General features: G+C 61.8%; 1 protein-coding gene across 1 annotated transcript in view; it reads right to left on the bottom strand.

Moving 5' to 3' along the window:
- The window catches only part of LOC119100067 (DNA polymerase zeta catalytic subunit), a 30,964-nt gene extending 14,797 nt beyond the window's left edge, over positions 1-16,167 (bottom strand). Inside the window, exons 1-16 of the mRNA XM_037223181.1 lie at positions 16,041-16,167; positions 11,824-12,189; positions 11,092-11,185; positions 10,689-10,824; positions 10,467-10,571; positions 10,090-10,121; positions 7,194-7,274; positions 6,079-6,140; positions 5,110-5,181; positions 4,419-4,803; positions 3,885-3,935; positions 3,323-3,542; positions 2,445-2,583; positions 1,747-1,943; positions 1,348-1,475; positions 572-1,030 (exon numbers count right to left, since the gene is read on the bottom strand). Of these exons, the coding sequence (XP_037079076.1) occupies positions 572-1,030; positions 1,348-1,475; positions 1,747-1,943; positions 2,445-2,583; positions 3,323-3,542; positions 3,885-3,935; positions 4,419-4,803; positions 5,110-5,181; positions 6,079-6,140; positions 7,194-7,274; positions 10,090-10,121; positions 10,467-10,571; positions 10,689-10,824; positions 11,092-11,185; positions 11,824-12,149 (2,487 nt within the window). The 5' untranslated portion in view covers positions 12,150-12,189; positions 16,041-16,167. The remainder of the gene's footprint in view (positions 1-571; positions 1,031-1,347; positions 1,476-1,746; positions 1,944-2,444; positions 2,584-3,322; positions 3,543-3,884; positions 3,936-4,418; positions 4,804-5,109; positions 5,182-6,078; positions 6,141-7,193; positions 7,275-10,089; positions 10,122-10,466; positions 10,572-10,688; positions 10,825-11,091; positions 11,186-11,823; positions 12,190-16,040) is intronic.
- Positions 16,168-17,572: the final 1,405 nt, after the last annotated feature.

The following is a 17,572-nucleotide window of genomic DNA, read 5'->3' as shown; positions in this document are numbered from 1 at the left end:
CTTTCGCGCCGTCTGCGCAGCTCTGTGGGCTGTGCAGCGACGGCGCCGACTCCGCCCTGCTGTGGCAGGGCCACGAAGACTCAGGGTTGATGCTAGACGACTGCGGTGACTCGGGACTGCTGCGTAGCGACGGCGCCGACTCCGCTCTGCTGTGGCAGGGCCGCGGAGACTCAGGGTTGATGCTGGACGACTGCGGTAACTCGGGACTGCTGTGCAGCGACTGTGCCGACTCCGCCCTGCTGTTGCAGGACCGCGGAGACTCGGGGGTGATGTTGGGCGACTGCGGTGACTCGGGACTGCTGTGCAGTGACTGCGCCGACACGACTCTGTCTCGCGGAGATGGCGAAGAAAAAATGTGCGAACGGTGAACTGAAGCCGACTTATTGTCGGGAGAACGGCCTATCTCTAACTGTCTTTGAGAGGACGGTCCTGGCGTCGGCTGGCTGTGAGGGGACTGTCCTGCGTCAGACTGGGCACACCCAGCCTGGCCGGCGTCCGCTCCGTTCCGCGGATACTGCACGGCTCCCGTCCCGAAAGGCAGGGACCGGCCTGCCTCTGCCTCACCCCACACAGACTGGATCGCCTCGCGAGCAGCGGCGGGGCTGCTGTCGCCACCGGCGAACAGAGCGTCCGGCGGCGACAGCGACTCGTCGTACAGACAGCTCTCGCGGAGCGGCAGCCAGGCCGACTCATCGGCGCTGCCCGAGCCTGGCGCCTCCTCCAGCGTCGGGCGGTCCGGAGTGCAGCGCGCCACTTCTCCCGGCGCACGGTCCACGCCCGGGCTCTCCCCGGCCTCCTGTGGCTGTTGACCGGGCTCGAAGCTCTCTGTGGCCTCCCCCGCCCGACGGTCCACGCCGGAGCTCTCCCCGGCCTCCTGCGGCTGTTGACCGGGCTCGAAGCTCTCTGTGGCCTCCTCCGCCCGACGGTCCACGCCGGGGCTCGCCCCGGCCTCCTGCGGCTGTTGACCGGGCTCGAAGCTCTCTGTGGCCTCCTCCGCCCGACGGTCCACGCCGGGGCTCTCCCCGGCCTCCTGCGGCCGGCTCGCCGGACCGAGGCTCCCCGCGACCTCCCCTGACTGTTGCTCCGGTCTGCAACTCTCTGAGGACTCCTGCGGCGGCAAGGCAGCTGGACGGACCGGCCCAGAGCCGGCCGTGCTGTCTGGCGCCTCTGCAGACAAACGGCAGCTCAGCCCACTGTGGCCGGAGACCTCGTCCGACCTCCGCTGGCCTGAGTTCGCACTGCTAACGAAGAGCGAGCCGCCCGCGATCCGACAATCATGAGCCAACTCCGGGCTGTCGACGCCTCGGTCCTCTCCACAGACCGGCTCAGGGCTGCCAACATTTTGACCGTCCCCAGAGACTGGTTCAGCGGTATTTTGGCCGTCCCCAGAGACTGGTTCAGCAGTATTTTGGCCGTCCCCAGAGACTGGTTCAGCGGTACCCACGCCTTGGCCGTCAGCGCAGGCCGGCTCCGGGCTACCGACATCGACAATGTCATCACAGCTCAGTTCGGGGCTGTCGGCGTCTGCGATATCCACAAAGACGGGTTCAGGGCTGCGAACGACCTGATCGTCCTTGGGGTCCAACTCCTGACTGACGTCTGGATCGCCCTCACAGCCTGGTGTACGACCGCCCACTTCTGCGTCATCTTCACAGTCCTGCTCGGGACTGCCGCCTGGATCATTACCGCCGGGTTCAGGGCTGACATCCGGATCATCCTCTGTACCCGCTTCAGAATTGTCCTCACCTGGGTCCTCCCCTGAGCCCAGTCCGGGGCTGCCGACAAACGGCACTCGCTCCGTATTCCCGGCGCCCTCCTCCTCGTCGTCGGAGTCCTGCAGGTCCACCACCTCCACGCCTGGGCGCTGCGAGTTATCGAACAGCAGGATCAGGTCGTCGTCGTCCTCCTTCTCCTCCGGCGGCGCCGCCAGAGACGTGATCTGGCTGATCGTCGGGAGGAACGGTACGGAAGACGGCTGAAGCTGAGAGGCCCGGCCTCTACCGAGTCCTCGGCTGGTCGTCGTGGCCGAACTTCCGATGACCAGCCATCCGCCGGATCTGGCACGGTCCGAACTCCTCCCTCTCTCTGCGGTAGGGGCTCTACCCCCTCCGGTGGCGGCGGTCCCTCTACCTCTGTCGGCGCCGGTGGGTGTCCTGCCTGCCCCACGGCCCGGCGCTGCCCGGCCCCGACCACCGGTGGCGGCGGACCCTCTACCTCTGCCGGCGTCGGTAGTCGCCATGCTCCCGCCACGGCCCGGCGCTGCCCGACCTCGGCCCACACAGGATCTCCTACCTCTGTTGGCGGGTGTCACTTGTTGCCGGCCGCCGTCACTGCCCTCCTGGCTGAACCGCCAGGGCTGCGCGAGCCCGGACAGCCGCGGCGAGAGTGGCGCACGCACGCGCAGCGCGGCCGCATTCGGCGCGGGCACGCCGTTCGTGCCGGGCGGTGGCGAGAGCACCTGCACCTCCTCCTCGTCCTCCTCCGGCGGGGAAGGCGGCTCGAAGAGCTCGGGCGACTGCAGCGGCCTTTGTCCGCACGGCGGGCTGGCAGTGTCACTGTGGCTGCTGTCGTCGTCGACCTCACCTGCGGCAGACAACGGTGCCGACGATCCGCAGACGTAACTGCGGCCCTCGAGCGCCAGTCTCGGTAACAGACGAATCTCCCCGGACATGGGTAGCGCCTGGGGTGAAATAATCGCCGCGGATCATGTGAAATGAATAGCATTCGTTCCAAGCACATAAAAGAGCAATGACTATGGCTGGCGAGGAAACACTTCGTCTACAAGAGCCAGCTCGCTCAACAATACAGCGCCAGCCGCTGCGGCACGCCGGCGGCAGTTCGTCGCCGCAGCTCGCCGGCTCACCTGTCGCCGCGCCCGGCTGAGAGGGCGAGGCCGGCCGCGGCGGCGAACGTTCGTTCGCCTCGCCGCTGCTGCAGGAGAGGTAGGAGAGCCGCGCCATGCTGTCCTCGGGCGGCCGGCGCAGCGGCAGCAGCAGCTGGCTTAGCCCGGCCGAAGGCGGCGCCGGCCGCCGCCCCCGCGGCAGTGGCGGCGGCGGGCCCAGCCCCAGCGAGGCCGGTTCCTCGTCCGACTCGGCGCCGGACGAGCGGCCGGCGGACCGCTGCGCCGGCGGCGGCGCGCTGTCGCGACTGGCGCCGGCCGGCTCTCGGCGTGGCGCCGGCTCGGCGTCGCTCCTGCGCGGCTCTGGCGCCTGCTCGCCCGGCGGCACCCAGCAGCGGCGCCAGGTCCCGTGGCCCGCCCGCCCGCGCGCCACCTTGGCGCCGCGCACCGACCGCAGCCCTACCGCCGACGAGCGCGCCTCACCCGCCCGGCAGACGTAGTCGGCCGACTCGTCGTTGTCGCGCTCCGGCGAGGGCGTGAGCCCGGGCCCGGGCTCGGGCGAAGGCGAAAGCGAGCGTTGGACGCGTCGCGTGCGCCGCCGCGGCCGCGAGCCCACCGCCGGGCTCGTGCTGTCCGCCGCCATGTACGCCACCGGGCTGGACGGGCGTGGCGGGTCGGTTCGCCGCTGTCCGTACGTCCGCACCTGGCCGAAAGTCGCCGCCGACGGCTGCGGCCTGGTCCCGAGCGCAACGTGCAGCGCCGAAGGCGGGCCGGACGGCTGCGGCCCACCGCCGCTGCTGGGCTGACTCCACAAAAAGCCTCTCACACCTCCCACGTCCGCCGGCGGGGGCGCGAAGCGGAGCCCTTGGCCCCAGTCTGGCGCGTCCCAGCGCGGCGGCAGCGGCGGCCCATAGGCGGCCGGTGCCGGTACCAGCCTGACCTGACCCGTGTGACCGGGCCTGCTCAGGTACCCTTGCACCGCGCCCCGCACAGCTCTGAGCTCCTCTGTCGTTAGTGCGATGGTACGCGCTCCCAGCCGGCGCACAGACGCCATGGGCCTCGGGCCCAGTCGGACCATCACTTCCAGGTCCCGCACCTGAAAGATGGCGGAGACCGGCGGGAGGGGCGGCTGACCACCGGCCAGCGCCGGCTGTGGGGCGACGACGCGCGGCGCTCCCCCGCCCGACGGCAGGACGGGGCGGTAGGCTGGAGGCGATGAGAAGTCGGGGTTCGGCAGCGGCGGGCCGCGGCCAAGAGGGCCAGGCGGCGGCACTAGGCCATACAACATACGCGGCGGACCCCTGGCTGGGGGGCACGGCGGCGCCCGGCCTGCGGCGGACGGGACGCCGATGACCGGTGGCTGAGGACCGCAGGCAGCCGGCGCGCCAGACGAGCGCGGCGGCGACTCAGCCGACGGCTCAGAGGTGGACGACGACGCACCGGGCGCGCCTGTCGCCGCGCTGCCGGCCGAACCGCCGGGCAACTCAGCTTCGAACAGGTGGGGCACTAGGCCGGCCGCAGGTGCATCGGGGGCGGCCGTGGCCGGTTCTGGTCCGGCCTTACGCGGCGAGGACAGCACTGTCAGCTCCACCTGCAGAGGCATCGCGTCTGGGGCGTCCGGCGACCGAGCGATGATCGGTTTCACGTCCGACAGCAGGTCGGCAGCGGATGGCGAGGTCGGCGGCGGCGGCGGCGAAGGCGGGCGACCAACCTCCTTGCCCATCCACCCGATCAAGGGGCGCTCCATTGCGAAGGGTTCCAGCGCCGGCTCCAGCGCCAGATCCAGCGCCGGATCCAGCGCCAGCTCCATCGTCGGATCCAGTGCCAGCTCCATCACCGGCTCCAGCACCGGATCCAGCACAGGATCCAGCGCCGAATCCAGCGCCAGATCCAGCGCCAGATTCAGGGCCGGATCCTGCGCATGATCAGGCGTCGCCGGCTTCGGCAGAAACTCGTCCAGAGCACTGAAAGGGAAGGGCGCCGCATGACGTTCAGCCGTGCTGTCACGGCCAGATGTTCTCTTCGCACGTACAGTTCTCTTCCTTGCTGCTTTTCTTGGAGAACACCCTGTTCTGCCTTTTCGCCCCTTAGTCCGTCTACCTCCTGTCACATTCACTTCAGGTGACCCCAATCCCGACCGTTGGGTCGGCCCAGCCGAAGGTGACTGGGCCGGCGAGGGCGCCGCGTCGGCGGCCCCCTCCCCCGCGGTCGAGACCGAGGCCGAACCTTCAGCGCCGCCTCCCGCCACCGCCGCAGCCCTCTCGCCGGGCGGCAGCACAAAGTTGTGGCCGTCCCAGACCAACTTGGTCTTGGGCCGGCGCAGCACGATGTCCGGTTCATGCCTGCCGGCGACGCGCGGGACCCGCCGCCCATCGGCACACCGCTCGGCGCTCCCTCGTCTCTCACCGCTCCAGTGCGGCGAGCTCTGCCTGGGGGGTGCGCGGCGGGGCGTCACCCTGACCCGAGCCCTCTTGCGTGGCCACGGCTCGTCGCTGGCCAGCGCCCTGGCGGCGGGACGCTTCTGCGACGACAGGTGGATCATCAGCGGCACCTTGCGGGTTTTCGAGGGGCTGCCGCCCGCCGCCCGCCGACGCGTCAGGCTTAGCTTGTTCCATCGGCTTCGGATCCGGAGCCTCACGCGGGTCGGGACTGCGGGAGCCAGGGGCGTCACCGGCTCGGCACTGGGAGCTTCTTCTTCGTCGTTCGTGCCCGCTGTCTTCGGGAGGACCGGCAGGGCGTTCACGTTGAGTCTTTTTAACACAACGACGGGGTTTAAATCCGCGCGTGAGACGTCGTTTTGAGTGTGAAACACTCGCTGCGTAGACTTTGTACTTCCCTGAAGTTCTGAGGCGCAGACCACCTCTGGAGTTACGTCGCAGTCATATACATTCGGACGTTTTGAGCCCAATGCCGCACGAGAAGTCCCGTGCAATCCTTCCGGTCTCTTCTGGTCTCTATCACCGCGCGAGATATTGATAACTGCATTTGAAGTTTCTTCGGAGTCGCCTGCACTTTCCCGCGATTTCCGAGTCAAGCCACCATCAAAAATTGCCTTCACGTCGCGAGAATTCTTCCAATCCAGACAATCAACGAGGGGAGCACCTTCAGCACAGGGCCGTCGCTCGCCCGTGGCCTGCGCCGAGTCGCCAGAGGGGCTGGCGAGCTGCGGCGTCCGTCGGAGCCGGTCGGCCGCCGCCCGGTCGGCCGGGGTCAGCAACACCCTGGCTCCGACCGCCCGCCACACGTCGGCCTCGCACATGCCGCCGGCCAGCGCCAGCCACGCCAGGCCCAGGTCCACCACCTCGACGGTGGCGGTTTCGCCCGCGGCGTCTGGCGCACGGCTCAGGGATGTTCCGCGCTTGCGCCTCCTCGTCGACAGAAGAAAGCGGCGTCTCTTCTTCGGAGGTCGGCCGGAACGGGCGGGCGCAGTGTGGTTTGAGGGTGTCTCGTCTACGGCCGCGAGGTTGGCGTGCAGATCCGCCAGAGCGGGCGGCCTCACCTCCGACACAGATGAGGAGCGACTGCCACGGGGACGGCGACCTGCGCCACCCCCACTGTCAGGCCTACACAGCACGCCATCAAACTCCCACTCCAAATCAGCAGCGCCAGCGGACTGCCGGCACTGGGCGTTCGACCCGCGCCGCCGAGGATCCTCACCCTCGCGAGGCGCACAGAGCGACACGCCCGCAGCAGCCGTGTTGGAGCGCAGCTCCCCAGCTTGATTTAGGCCCCGAAGAACAGCCTGAGAAGCGTCTCGGCCACCAGTCGTCCTCTCGTGACGCGGCTCCTCGGACGCTGCTAGACGGCGGCCGAGCCGCAGTTGCTTCCCCCGGCACTTTTCCTCAATCAGCTTATTGTCGACAGCGGGCAAGCATCCGCCCGATATGGTAGAGCCCGCAAGTACTGACGGAGAGTCTTTGCCCAGTGCATTACGATCAGGAGACGACGGTGAGGAGCCTTCACCTTGCACACCCGTGTCCGAACGCGGCCGGGACGGACCCTCGCCCCGCTCACTCGCGACGGCCGCCGACGGCAGCCGACCGCCGCCCCCACCACCAAACACGCCCGAGCGTGCCGAAGCCGGGCCACCACTCCGCGCGCCCGCGTCCACCGCGCCCTCCGCGAACGGCCCCGCTCGGTCACCACCTCCGACGGCGGCGGCGGCGGCGGCGGCGCCAGCCAGCTGCTCGCCACAGAGGGTCCGCTCGGCGCCCGGCACCGGCAGCTGTCTTCTCAGCGGGTTCGGCGCCGGTACGCCGTGCTCTCCACGGCCGTCACCGCACGCTCCCCGCGCGGCGGCCGACGCCCCCTCCGCCAGCGGCAGCTTCAGGGCGGCGGCGGCGGCGTCGCTCACAGCCACGCGACGCCCGGTCGTGCCCAGTCGGCGGTACCGCCTGATGCGGGGCCGCGGCTCGTCGTCACCGACGCCGTCCACCTGGGTACACGGGGCATCACGTGAGCTGGGTCACCTCACCCAGCTGGGTCACCGGTATGTCTTCGTAGACAGATCTGATGGAGCCGCTGAGTCTGGACCGCGTTAGACTGTGCTTGTCAGAGGCACTCACGCACGCACGCACGCACGCACGCACGCACGCACGCACACACACACAGTGTGACTCGGAGTTCAAACACTGATTACATTGTAGCACCAGCCATGATCAGCTCCCGGCCATTCGGATATCATAGATGCACAACATATCAACGTGGCAATCACTGGTGAGCAGCGCAGCACCGCACGCGCTGTTCACCTGAGGAACCGTCAGGCCGGAGCTTTGGCCGACAGATGAGCTGTTCCCCGGATCAGCCGCGGAAGACTGTGGGCTGAACTCCGTGTCTTCGGCCTCCGGCTCACGACCGTCACCGCCTGGCTCTGGGTTGGCTCTGCCGCCGCCTGGCTCTGGGCTGCCCCTGTCGCCGCCTGGCTCTGGGCTGGCCCTGTCGCCGCCTGGCTCTGGGCTGGCCCTGTCGCCGCCTGGCTCTGGACTGTCCGCTCCCGACCTGCACAAATGATGACCTGGGTTTTAGCGTGCGCCGACCACTGAGGTCATTTTGGACCCACGCACAAGCGACGTGCACAGTGGACCAACGAAGCATTATAATATGTCAGCCAGTCAACGTACTAAGAGAAACGGCACAATGAAAACTGAGAGCTGGCAGTAAACTTATCTCCAGCATTACGACCATATCATTAGCTCCTGGGTTTTAGTGGCGCGTCAACTGCACTGGTTTGCCGCGCGTGACGGTCTGATTACGAGTGCACCATTTCACCAGAGCCAGCTGTCGTCGAGCCGTGTAGCAAAGCCTTCGGGCCGTTCCCAGCAGGGACGGAGCGGCCCGTGAGCTCACCAGGGCCGCTGGGGGTCGCTGTGCTGTGACCAGACCACCTGTGACATCTCCAGCTCGTCGGCGGCGTCTTGCGCCTCCCGGTCGGCCGCCTCCTCGGCCGGCGGACGCTCCTCGCCCGGCGACATCAGGCAGAGCAGCGCCGCCGCCAGCGCGTCGTCCTGCGAGTCCACTGCAACAGGGCACCGCGCCCGCTCACGCGCCACACCGGGTCACGAGACCGCGCCACGGCGCGTCACGAGACCGTGACACGCCACGTCACGAGACCGTGCCACACCATGTCACGAGACCGCGCCACGCTGCGTCACGAGGCCACGCCACACCACGTCACGAGGCCGCGCCACACCGCGTCACGAGGCCGCGCCACATCGCGTCACGAGATCGTGCCACGCCGCGCTGCTGAACCGCGCCGCACCACCGTAACGCAACAGGCTGCGAGTCTAGCGCCGAGGCGACACTGCCAACGCTCTGCACCGCATCGCACTACGTGGCAACGGTTTCACCGCAAACCAGACGCTATGTCGGCAGGCTGTTCACGCTACACTGCATGACACGGTGTCACACTGCGGTATCACCCTGCACTCCGCGAGATACCACACCCGACAGGGGTACGTCCCAGAGAACACCACCGGAGAACAACCACAATACACGATATGAACAATAGCACGCTACATTCGTCCCTATACTGACCTCAAGCCAAGCCAGCAGCACACATTGTACCGCAGGCCACGCAGCCGCCGGCGGTACTCACGCGGCAGGGACGAGTCGGCGCGCTGCGAGAGCTCCAGGACCAGTCGCTCATCCACGTTGGCGTCGTCGAGCGGCGGCGGCGACGGCGGCGGCGAGGTGTGTGGGGATCGGGCCGGCGCCGGCGTGAGCGGCGGCAGGTCGAGCGAGCTGGCCGGCTGGCAAGCCGACTCGTCGGCGCACTCGGCCGCCAGCGACGCGTCCAGCTGCGAGCCAGCGCCGGCCGAGCTCGACTCCACCTGGCGGCCGGCGGTGCAACTGAGGCGGGCGGCACGACAGACCCGCGGTCGGTGCGCGGGGCATGGCAGACGGAGGAAACGGAGTGAAGCGGCGCAAGGGCGAGGAGAAGGAAACGCGTGAGAGCAGTGGTACGTACGCTATTTCGAGCTCATCACTTCCGGCGTCCTCCTGAGTCGCCACCTGTTGTCGCCACCGTGAGTCGCGTGAATAGTTCAAAGACATCGACCCCACCACGGCTGTGATGACGAAAACATAACGAAAAGTATGCGGAGAAGCTCGCTACGAGACGATCTCGCCCTGATAGCTGAGAGCGGAACCCAGGTTACCCGAGATTGACGTTGGAGGTAACCCCACTGCTGCCTGCGGCCCAAGCGACCATGGCGGTCCGACAGCTGGCCGAACAACAATCTGAGTCCAGGTCAGCCCACCTCCGCCTGGTCCGTGAGTCTCAGCCAGCTCACCTCCGCCTGGTCCGTGAGTCCGGACCAGCTCACCTCCGCCTGGTCCGTGAGTCCGGACCAGCTCACCTCCGCCTGGTCCGTGAGTCTGAGCCATTTCACCTCCGCCTGGTCCGTGAGTCTGGGCCAGCCCACCTCCGCCTGGTCCGTGAGTCCGGGCCAGCTCACCCCCGCCTGGTCCGTGAGTCCGGACCAGCTCACCTCCGCCTGGTCCGTGAGTCTGAGCCATCTCACCTCCGCCTGGTCCGTGAGTCTCAGCCAGCTCACCTCCGCCTGGTCCGTGAGTCCGGGCCAGCTCACCTGGGACTGGTCGGCGAGCCGCGCCGCTATCGCGGCCAGGGCGGCAACCTCGCCGGGCTGCCGGCGGGCGGTGCGGCCGTCCGGCGGCTCGGGCGTCGGCTGCGAGTCGCGGCCGTCCCCCGCCTGCCGCCGCCGCGCCCTCTCCTCCCGCCAGATGGCCGCCAGGCCCGGGTTGCCGGCGCCCAGCCCCGACTCTGCCGCGCCACGGGACGCAGGGTGACGTCGCCGGCCAGCGCCCATCGCCGGGCGCCAGCACGGGTTCAACAGAGCTGCAGTGCGCCCATCGGCCGAGCCAGCCGCTTTCGTCCACATAAGGTAACGCAACGATGCACCTCCAAAGAGAAACACTACATCGCCAAATGGAAACTATGGCTGCGATGTAGGCGCCCTTTGTGCCCTGGTATTTCATCGCGTGACCCACACTTCAGCCCGCAGCGTGGCCATGCCGTGCCGCCTGATCACCGGCTGCCGGCTGCAATGGCCGGCACCCCCTGGACCGGACGTCACCCAAGCCAGACGGCCGGCAGCTGACAGCTCACCCGTCGCCAGCTGGGTTCGGTTCAGGATGTGGGAGGCGTGCACGTCCACTTCCAGCTGGCAGCTGCTAACGGCGGCCAGTCCCGACCCTCCGGAGGCCTCCGTCCCTGCGGACGAGCGCGCGCTCAGGGCAGGCCGGGGAGGCACAGCGCGGCGGGCCCGGCACACGGTCAGAGGCGGCGGCTGGGACAGGCCGGTGGAGCTGGGCGGCGCCGCACACTCACCCGCCTCGGTGCGAGCCCTGTGAGAGGACACGTGCAGCAGGTTCATCCCCTGCAGGTTGAAGTCGATGAGGAACTGCAGCAGGTACGGGATGTGCACCTCGTGCGGCTGGAACGACCGGTGCATAACGGCACCGCTCTGTGAACACGATAAACACACGTCAGTCGGTTCCCTGCCCGCTAGTGATGGCGTACGGCCGGTGGAGATAGAAAACAACAGTCATTGTGCAGATCCACATGACCACACGCGTACAAAAGAAAACCGTATAAGAGTACCACCGCAGCGTCATGGTTGATCACGGGAAATGCGTTTGCAGACGACGCGCATACCTGAGAACAGTCAACCTCACGACGTTCCATAAAAAGTTTAATTCTATGGTGTGGAAAATCTCACATCTCTATATACCTGAAGAAGTTCCGCAGCTTTTGAAACCATCCTTGGGTTGTAAAGGAAAACTTTGAAGAACAAATGACTTTTCTTGTGATATCCATAGTATGGTCTGAGAGAAAACAACACATATCAGCATATATGTCCCACAACGGCCAACAGAACACATGAGCAGTTGGACCACCACCACACTTTAACTCAGCTTGAAACTGGGAAATTGAACATCTGTTCAAGACATTGCAAAGTAATCTTAAAAAGTAACAGGCACAACCAGCCATCACTCAGACCAATTCAAGAAAATGAGAAAAGCCGTAGTCGTCGTCATTGGACTTCATGATGCACTCGGCTGTTGAGGCTATTTGGCGTCGCCTGCCCCAACCCCTCTTCTCCAGCAGGAAGAGCGGACAAATGACAAAAGTTGAGTTTATAGGTCTGAGTTGGAACCATTTTCCTGGAAATCCCACAAAGCACAGCGTAGGGGTGAAACGAGAGTACGAAGAGGAGGAAAGGGGGACGGAGAATAAAGTAGAGGACATGAGTAGAGGCCAATGGAAAATGAAAATGTCAGAATGGAAGACGCGAGACGAGCAGGGAAGACAGAAGAAAAAAATAAATGAGGAAACCCGGAGAGCAGAGCAAAGTGTCACACGGACTCGAGGAAACGAAAGGACAAACGAGGGCGAAGACAGCAACATAACCGGAAGAAAGCGATAAGGCGCGGCCGACCGGCGCCTGTCCGAGCTTACTTACATGCCAGCCACCAGCGCCACCTTGTGGACGTGTAGTGGCGCCGTCTGGCGGCCGCCGGCGGCCAGCGCCAGCGCCCGGTCCAGGCCGGCCGCCAGCTGGTGCGCCGCGCTCGCCGCCGCGCTGGCGCCGTCGAACGGCACGTAGAAGTACGGCAGCACGCCGTGCACATGCATGCACGCCTTGGTGCCGTCTGGCGTGGCGCCGAACACGCGGATGACGGGCACGGCGGTGACGCGGCGGCCGCGGAACTCGGAGTAGGTGGCGTCCCAGCCGTGCGCCGGCTCGGCCATCGCGTGGTCGGCGGTCACGAGCCGGACGGACAGCATGATCGGGCCGCGGCGTCCACCGGCGTCAAATAGAGATGCCCTGTTGGTGGGAAGCACCGCTCACTCCCATGCTATGATGCTTTCGGTTTGCAGACTATGCTGCGCCAATCTGCATTGGAATGTCATATTGTCATGGAGATGTCAAAGCATGAAGTCGCAAGCTTTCCAAACCTCATGCAGGGGCTAAAGAGCAAAGATGAATGCGACCGATATTTCACAAATGTCCAAGACAATACTGATCTATAGCACTGTGCAATGGAATTGGCATGGTTGACTATGAATGCCCGAAATCAGGCGTTTGTGAAAATTTACGCATCCTGAGAAGACCAGTACACACGAAATAGGACGTTCATGGAGCATTCAGGGGTGATAAACAGCTAAAGGGGTACTCCCCTGTTGTTTGGGCACCAAAGGAATATGGGGATAGTGCTGCTGCAATGGAGACTGGAACAGGGTGTACACGTCGTTTTCAGTCACGAGCATATAGTCATGCTACTCCAAAACTTAGGAAGGAATGATGTTTACGTGTCAACGATGTGCCGAAGTGTTTTTCATGGGCTGGCCTACCGCACATCGGTGGTCCCGCGCTCCTGCAGTATAAGGCATATGATCAAAAATAATGTTTGCAAGAGTCTGAGTCTGAGTCTGGGGCACCTTCCTGGTGGATGTAATGAGCCAAGAGTAGTATCCAACTTTCCTCAGCCAGAAGCTTGATGCTACTGCCTTCTCCACCCACATATTTTCAAGAAGAATGCTACCAAGCTGTGATGAACCTACCACGCATGGCAGGAGGGAGATACAGAATGGGATGGATGGAACATCACCTGGGCCTGAAAGCATACAAAAGGCAGCAGCTATGGAAACAGCTGGAAACAGCGAAAGCCAACAGGCACTGTGCAGCAGCATGAGGGCACACCTCACCAGGGGCGGATCTAAGGGGGGGGGGGGGGGGCACGGAACCATGATCCTCCCTCGGGCCCCGAAGGGGCCCACCGTTTTTTTAACACATAACGCAACAAAACTGGGTACCTCTGTAGTTTCAGGCGACCAGGAACAGTTATAAGCGAAAGTGAGGGGCCTATGATAAGTCAAAAAAACATTCACTGATTGACAATCAGTCCGATCAGTGATTGGAATAGCTGTGACCTGGAAATTTTAAGCCTCACTGCGCTGTCTCTGGACCCCATCTCCTTTTCGGGGGACCTATATGCCTACTTGCAAGATCATTTCAATCATTAAGGGGCATTCCACGTTGCCCTTCATTTCTTTGCATTTGCTCGGAGGACCCTGCGCTGTTGTTGGGGCTCTTCCTGTAACCATGTCGGGGCACTCCTGTCAATCACGGGCCCTTCCACGGATTCTTTCCATTCGCCAGAAAGGCTTTGTGAGCTATAGCCAGGGCCCCATATCTTAACCTGCCGAGGTATTCTCGGTTGTTCAGGGGCCCTCTACGTGTGTCCCGGTTAACCTACCGACATATTTGCGGTGTGCTCATGGGCCCTCCACATTGGTCTAGGGCGTTTCTAATACCCTGTCACTTCCCTAGGCCCTACGCTCCTGTCGGAGGCCCATCTGATGCCTGCTTGGGCACGCCCAATCGTTCGGTGACCCTCCACACTGGGTCGCGGGTACTTCTTTTCTGACCTGCTGTTAACCTGCTCGGGCACACTCCATCATTTGGGGCCCTCTACATTGGGTCTTGGATACTTTCTATTTGAATGGAAGGCCTCATGCTCTTGACGGGGGCCTCATATGTTAACCTGCTTGGGCGCACTCGATCGTTTAGAGCCCTACACATTGCGTTGAGTATTTCCTATTTGAATGGATGGCCTTATGTTCTTGGCGAGCCCCATCTATTCAGCTGCTCGGGCCGGCGGCGGATGCAGAGGGTGGGGAGGCACGGGACTTCCCCTCCCCCCCCCCCCCCCTGGACCATGCCGTGGGTACCTAAAAGCTTCAAACCGTCCCATAACCGGTCGGACGGACGCATATTTCTTATCACAGACAACGAACTTAGACGATTTTGAGCCAACAGGCAACCAAGAACCATTGCTAGCAAAAGTAAAGAGTCCACGAATAAATTAAGTTAATTCCTCATTGATTGAAAAAATGTTGCTTGGGAACATTTTGGGGCTCATTACGCTGTTGGGTGCGTGGCCCTATATGTCCACTTGCCGGGTCAATCTGATCTCCAAAGAGCTTTCCGCGTTGTCCTTGATCTCTTTCCATTTTCTCGTAGGGCTCAATGTGCTGTTGGGATGCTACTTGCCTTCATACCTGAGCACTGTTGATTAGTCAGGTTTTCCTCCACAAATTCTTCCCTTTTGTGGAGTGGAGTGTATAAGCCCTGAAAGGCTTATACACTTTTCTGGGGTCCCATATGCCAGGGTGTGCTCAGTTTCCCTTCATAGAAGTCTTGGGGTCTTTCCACTTACCTGGAGGGCCCTGTGCTGTTGCTAGGACTCTTTATAAGGTAAGGCACAGAAACACCGGGTGTTCAGGGGCCCTCCACTGTGATCGAAGGCTCTCCCCCCTTGGTCTCATCTGCAGAGGACTCTTAACTCCCATGGATGCTGGTGTTACTAACCTGCCTCTGCACTCATCGCGCAGGGGTATTAGCTCATGGTCTTTGATAATTCCCTTTTGCTCAGAGGGTCCTGTGCTATGGCCGGAGCCTTATATGTCAGCGCGCCACGGCACTACTGATCGTTTATGGGCCTGCCACATTGGTCTTGCATTCTTTTTGCTTGCCCTGAGGGCCCAGACTTGTTGATGAGAGCCACTTGTGTGTACTCAATGTGTATGCATCTGTAGCATGCCTCTGCTTTATAGGACTGTGCACAGTATGACAGGCTTCCATGTTTATTAAATAAATACATAGTAAATATACACATACATGAATATATATATATATATATATATATATATATATATATATATATATATATATATATATTACATACAACCTGTCTTACAATGTAATGACTGAAATGCAAATATATTTTTGGGGGAGGGGCCCCCAACTCCAGGGGGCCCCACAATGTCCTGTCCCCCCTCCCTTTGACAAAATCCTAGATCCACCCCTGCACCTCACACCAACGGACCAATGATACAGCCTGTCATCCAACTGCCTGGCCACTCTAACTGTGCATATGTACAATGAGTGTGTCACCAGTACAAGTGTCTGATCAGCAATGACATTGGGGACTTGCCTTCTCTTGCTTTCAAAATTCATGCATGCCCATGACAACACTCAAAGTAGCAGGACCAAAAGATACTGAGGACAATTCTGACCACCCCACCAGCTATGAGGCTGATGCTCATGACTGGAACATGGTGGCCATTTATCTCTCCAAAACCCGTGTAGCCCTTGCTACCAATGAAAAATGGTTATTGAGGTCTGTGTATAATGCTGGATGCATATGCATCATACACATCCAGATAAAATCCTCTCTTAATGGGGGCAGGTTGCACCATCCCAACTTTAAGCAGCTGCTCTCAGCTGGGAAGCAACCCCCACCAAGATAGCCTGGTATCAGAGCCTGCTGCAGAAAGGCTTAAATAAAAACAACTGCCACCACAGGTGACAATGGGCTGCTGATACCAAACAGCTGTTTGCACAAAATAAGGGACACAAACATGTTGTGCTTTCTCAAGATGGTGATGAGGAGTTTGGATATAATAAGCTATCCTGACTGCCTCAGCACTTGCATCCTTAAATGGGACATGAATTGCAACAATTGCAATCAGAAGGTAGAATGGTAGTGTTTTGCTGTTGACATTTTCTGTCATGTCTTGAGTTAAGATGCTAGTCAGTCATCCTTGCTAGTGGGCAAGTCAGTCATCCTTACCAGCAGGTAACAATGGAGAGAGAGGGATAAATTACATTACCTTCAGATCTCCCTGCCTCTCACCCTATTGAAGTCTACGAGCATCAGGTAAACTGCTGTACGCCATTATGAACAAGTCCCAGTATTTTTAAGTGCAAGACACAAATTTAGTTGTCTGCGTCGCACAGCAAACACAGACAACTTCCCGCCAATGTCAAATGCTGCCCTGGCCCGCGACCACGCGGAAGAACAACGTGCTTATTGCAGGGAACAACGCATTCATCGAGCGTTGCAGGGCGACCAGTCCTATTTGTTTTCTTGAACGGACCAAAGGACACCGGCTCGCGCGAACCACTTTCTTTAGTGGCTTCAACTTACGTTATTCGCTAAGAAAGGAAGGCGAGGCTCTCAACTCATCCCGCGCGAGACCGGACTTGTCCGGCAAGAGCCGGCTAAATAAGTGTGGCGGCCACTTTAGAGATGGGAGGCACGGGAAAACCACACATATGCAATTTTGCTTTGATAGGCTGTGCAATACGGAAAATATGGTCAACAACGACCGTCATTTGAGATCACAATTTACTGCATATGTGGGGAAAAACCCGTGAGTAAAAGCTTGGCTACGTTGGGCGCCCGGCCGTTGCCTTTTCCCGACGGGATTCGCACGTACCACGGGGCTAAGTGGAGAATCAGATCTTGCCAGACCTTCGTACCCAATGGCGATTTAATTACGAAGTCCAGGACAAGGTCGATTAAGGCAGGATCGTTGTTGCCTAGCAGCGTTTGGAGGGTGTGGGAGAGGCGGTGTGCCAATAAGTAACTCATGACATAGCGACGTTCCCGAGTGACAGCAACGCATCCAACCTATGCGTGTCCCCCCGCGAGGCACCACCTTTCTGTTGTGGGGGGATTGTGTGCCCCAATGATCCTGCGGGCGGTTGGGGAGGTTTGTGAAGCGCCCCTTCCGGCCAAAGGGGAGGGGTCAGGGGAAACGCGCGCCCGCAAAGGCTCTGACTCGATCAGAGATGGGTCCCACAGGGACACCGGTTTCGTTCGGTGTAGGGGACTAGCGCCCCCTCGGGTCCCAGCTTCGGTAACAGGTGCGTAGTGTCTATGTATCGTTGAAATGAAAATCATTCACATTCCCCTGTATTACCATACCCTCCCTTACTACCATTTGAAGTGAATCCCTGTTTGACCTTGAATAAATAAACAGTTTCTCACCGACCGTTACCACGCGTTTTGTGGTTCGCACCGAACCAGACCGTACGCGAGCTGATCAGCTCTATAAACACTACATGGTGGACAGCGCAAGCTGTTCCTCTCAGGGCGTAGCGACCCCGCCGGTACGCGAGCTCCTGCTCCTTCCCATTACCGTCTGCTCCCTTCCCATTACCCGCTTTCCCGCATCCAGCTCATTCAGCACTCGTGATTCTCGTTTTAATCGGGGTCGCCGTACCCCCCTCGCCCGCGTTCCCGGGTTGACCGGATCCTGGTGGTTGAGGGGCGCCCAAACAACAAGCAAGCAAGCCTTCCCAACCGCCCGCAGGGTCATTGGGGCCACACAATCCCCTCACCACGGAAAGGTGGTGC

Source organism: Pollicipes pollicipes, unplaced genomic scaffold, assembly GCF_011947565.3.
Source record: "Pollicipes pollicipes isolate AB1234 unplaced genomic scaffold, Ppol_2.1 Scaffold_4881;HRSCAF=5763_pilon_pilon_pilon, whole genome shotgun sequence".
In the NCBI taxonomy this organism is placed as follows: Eukaryota; Metazoa; Arthropoda; class Thecostraca; order Pollicipedomorpha; family Pollicipedidae; genus Pollicipes; species Pollicipes pollicipes.
This window is presented reverse-complemented; position numbering and strand designations above follow the sequence as displayed.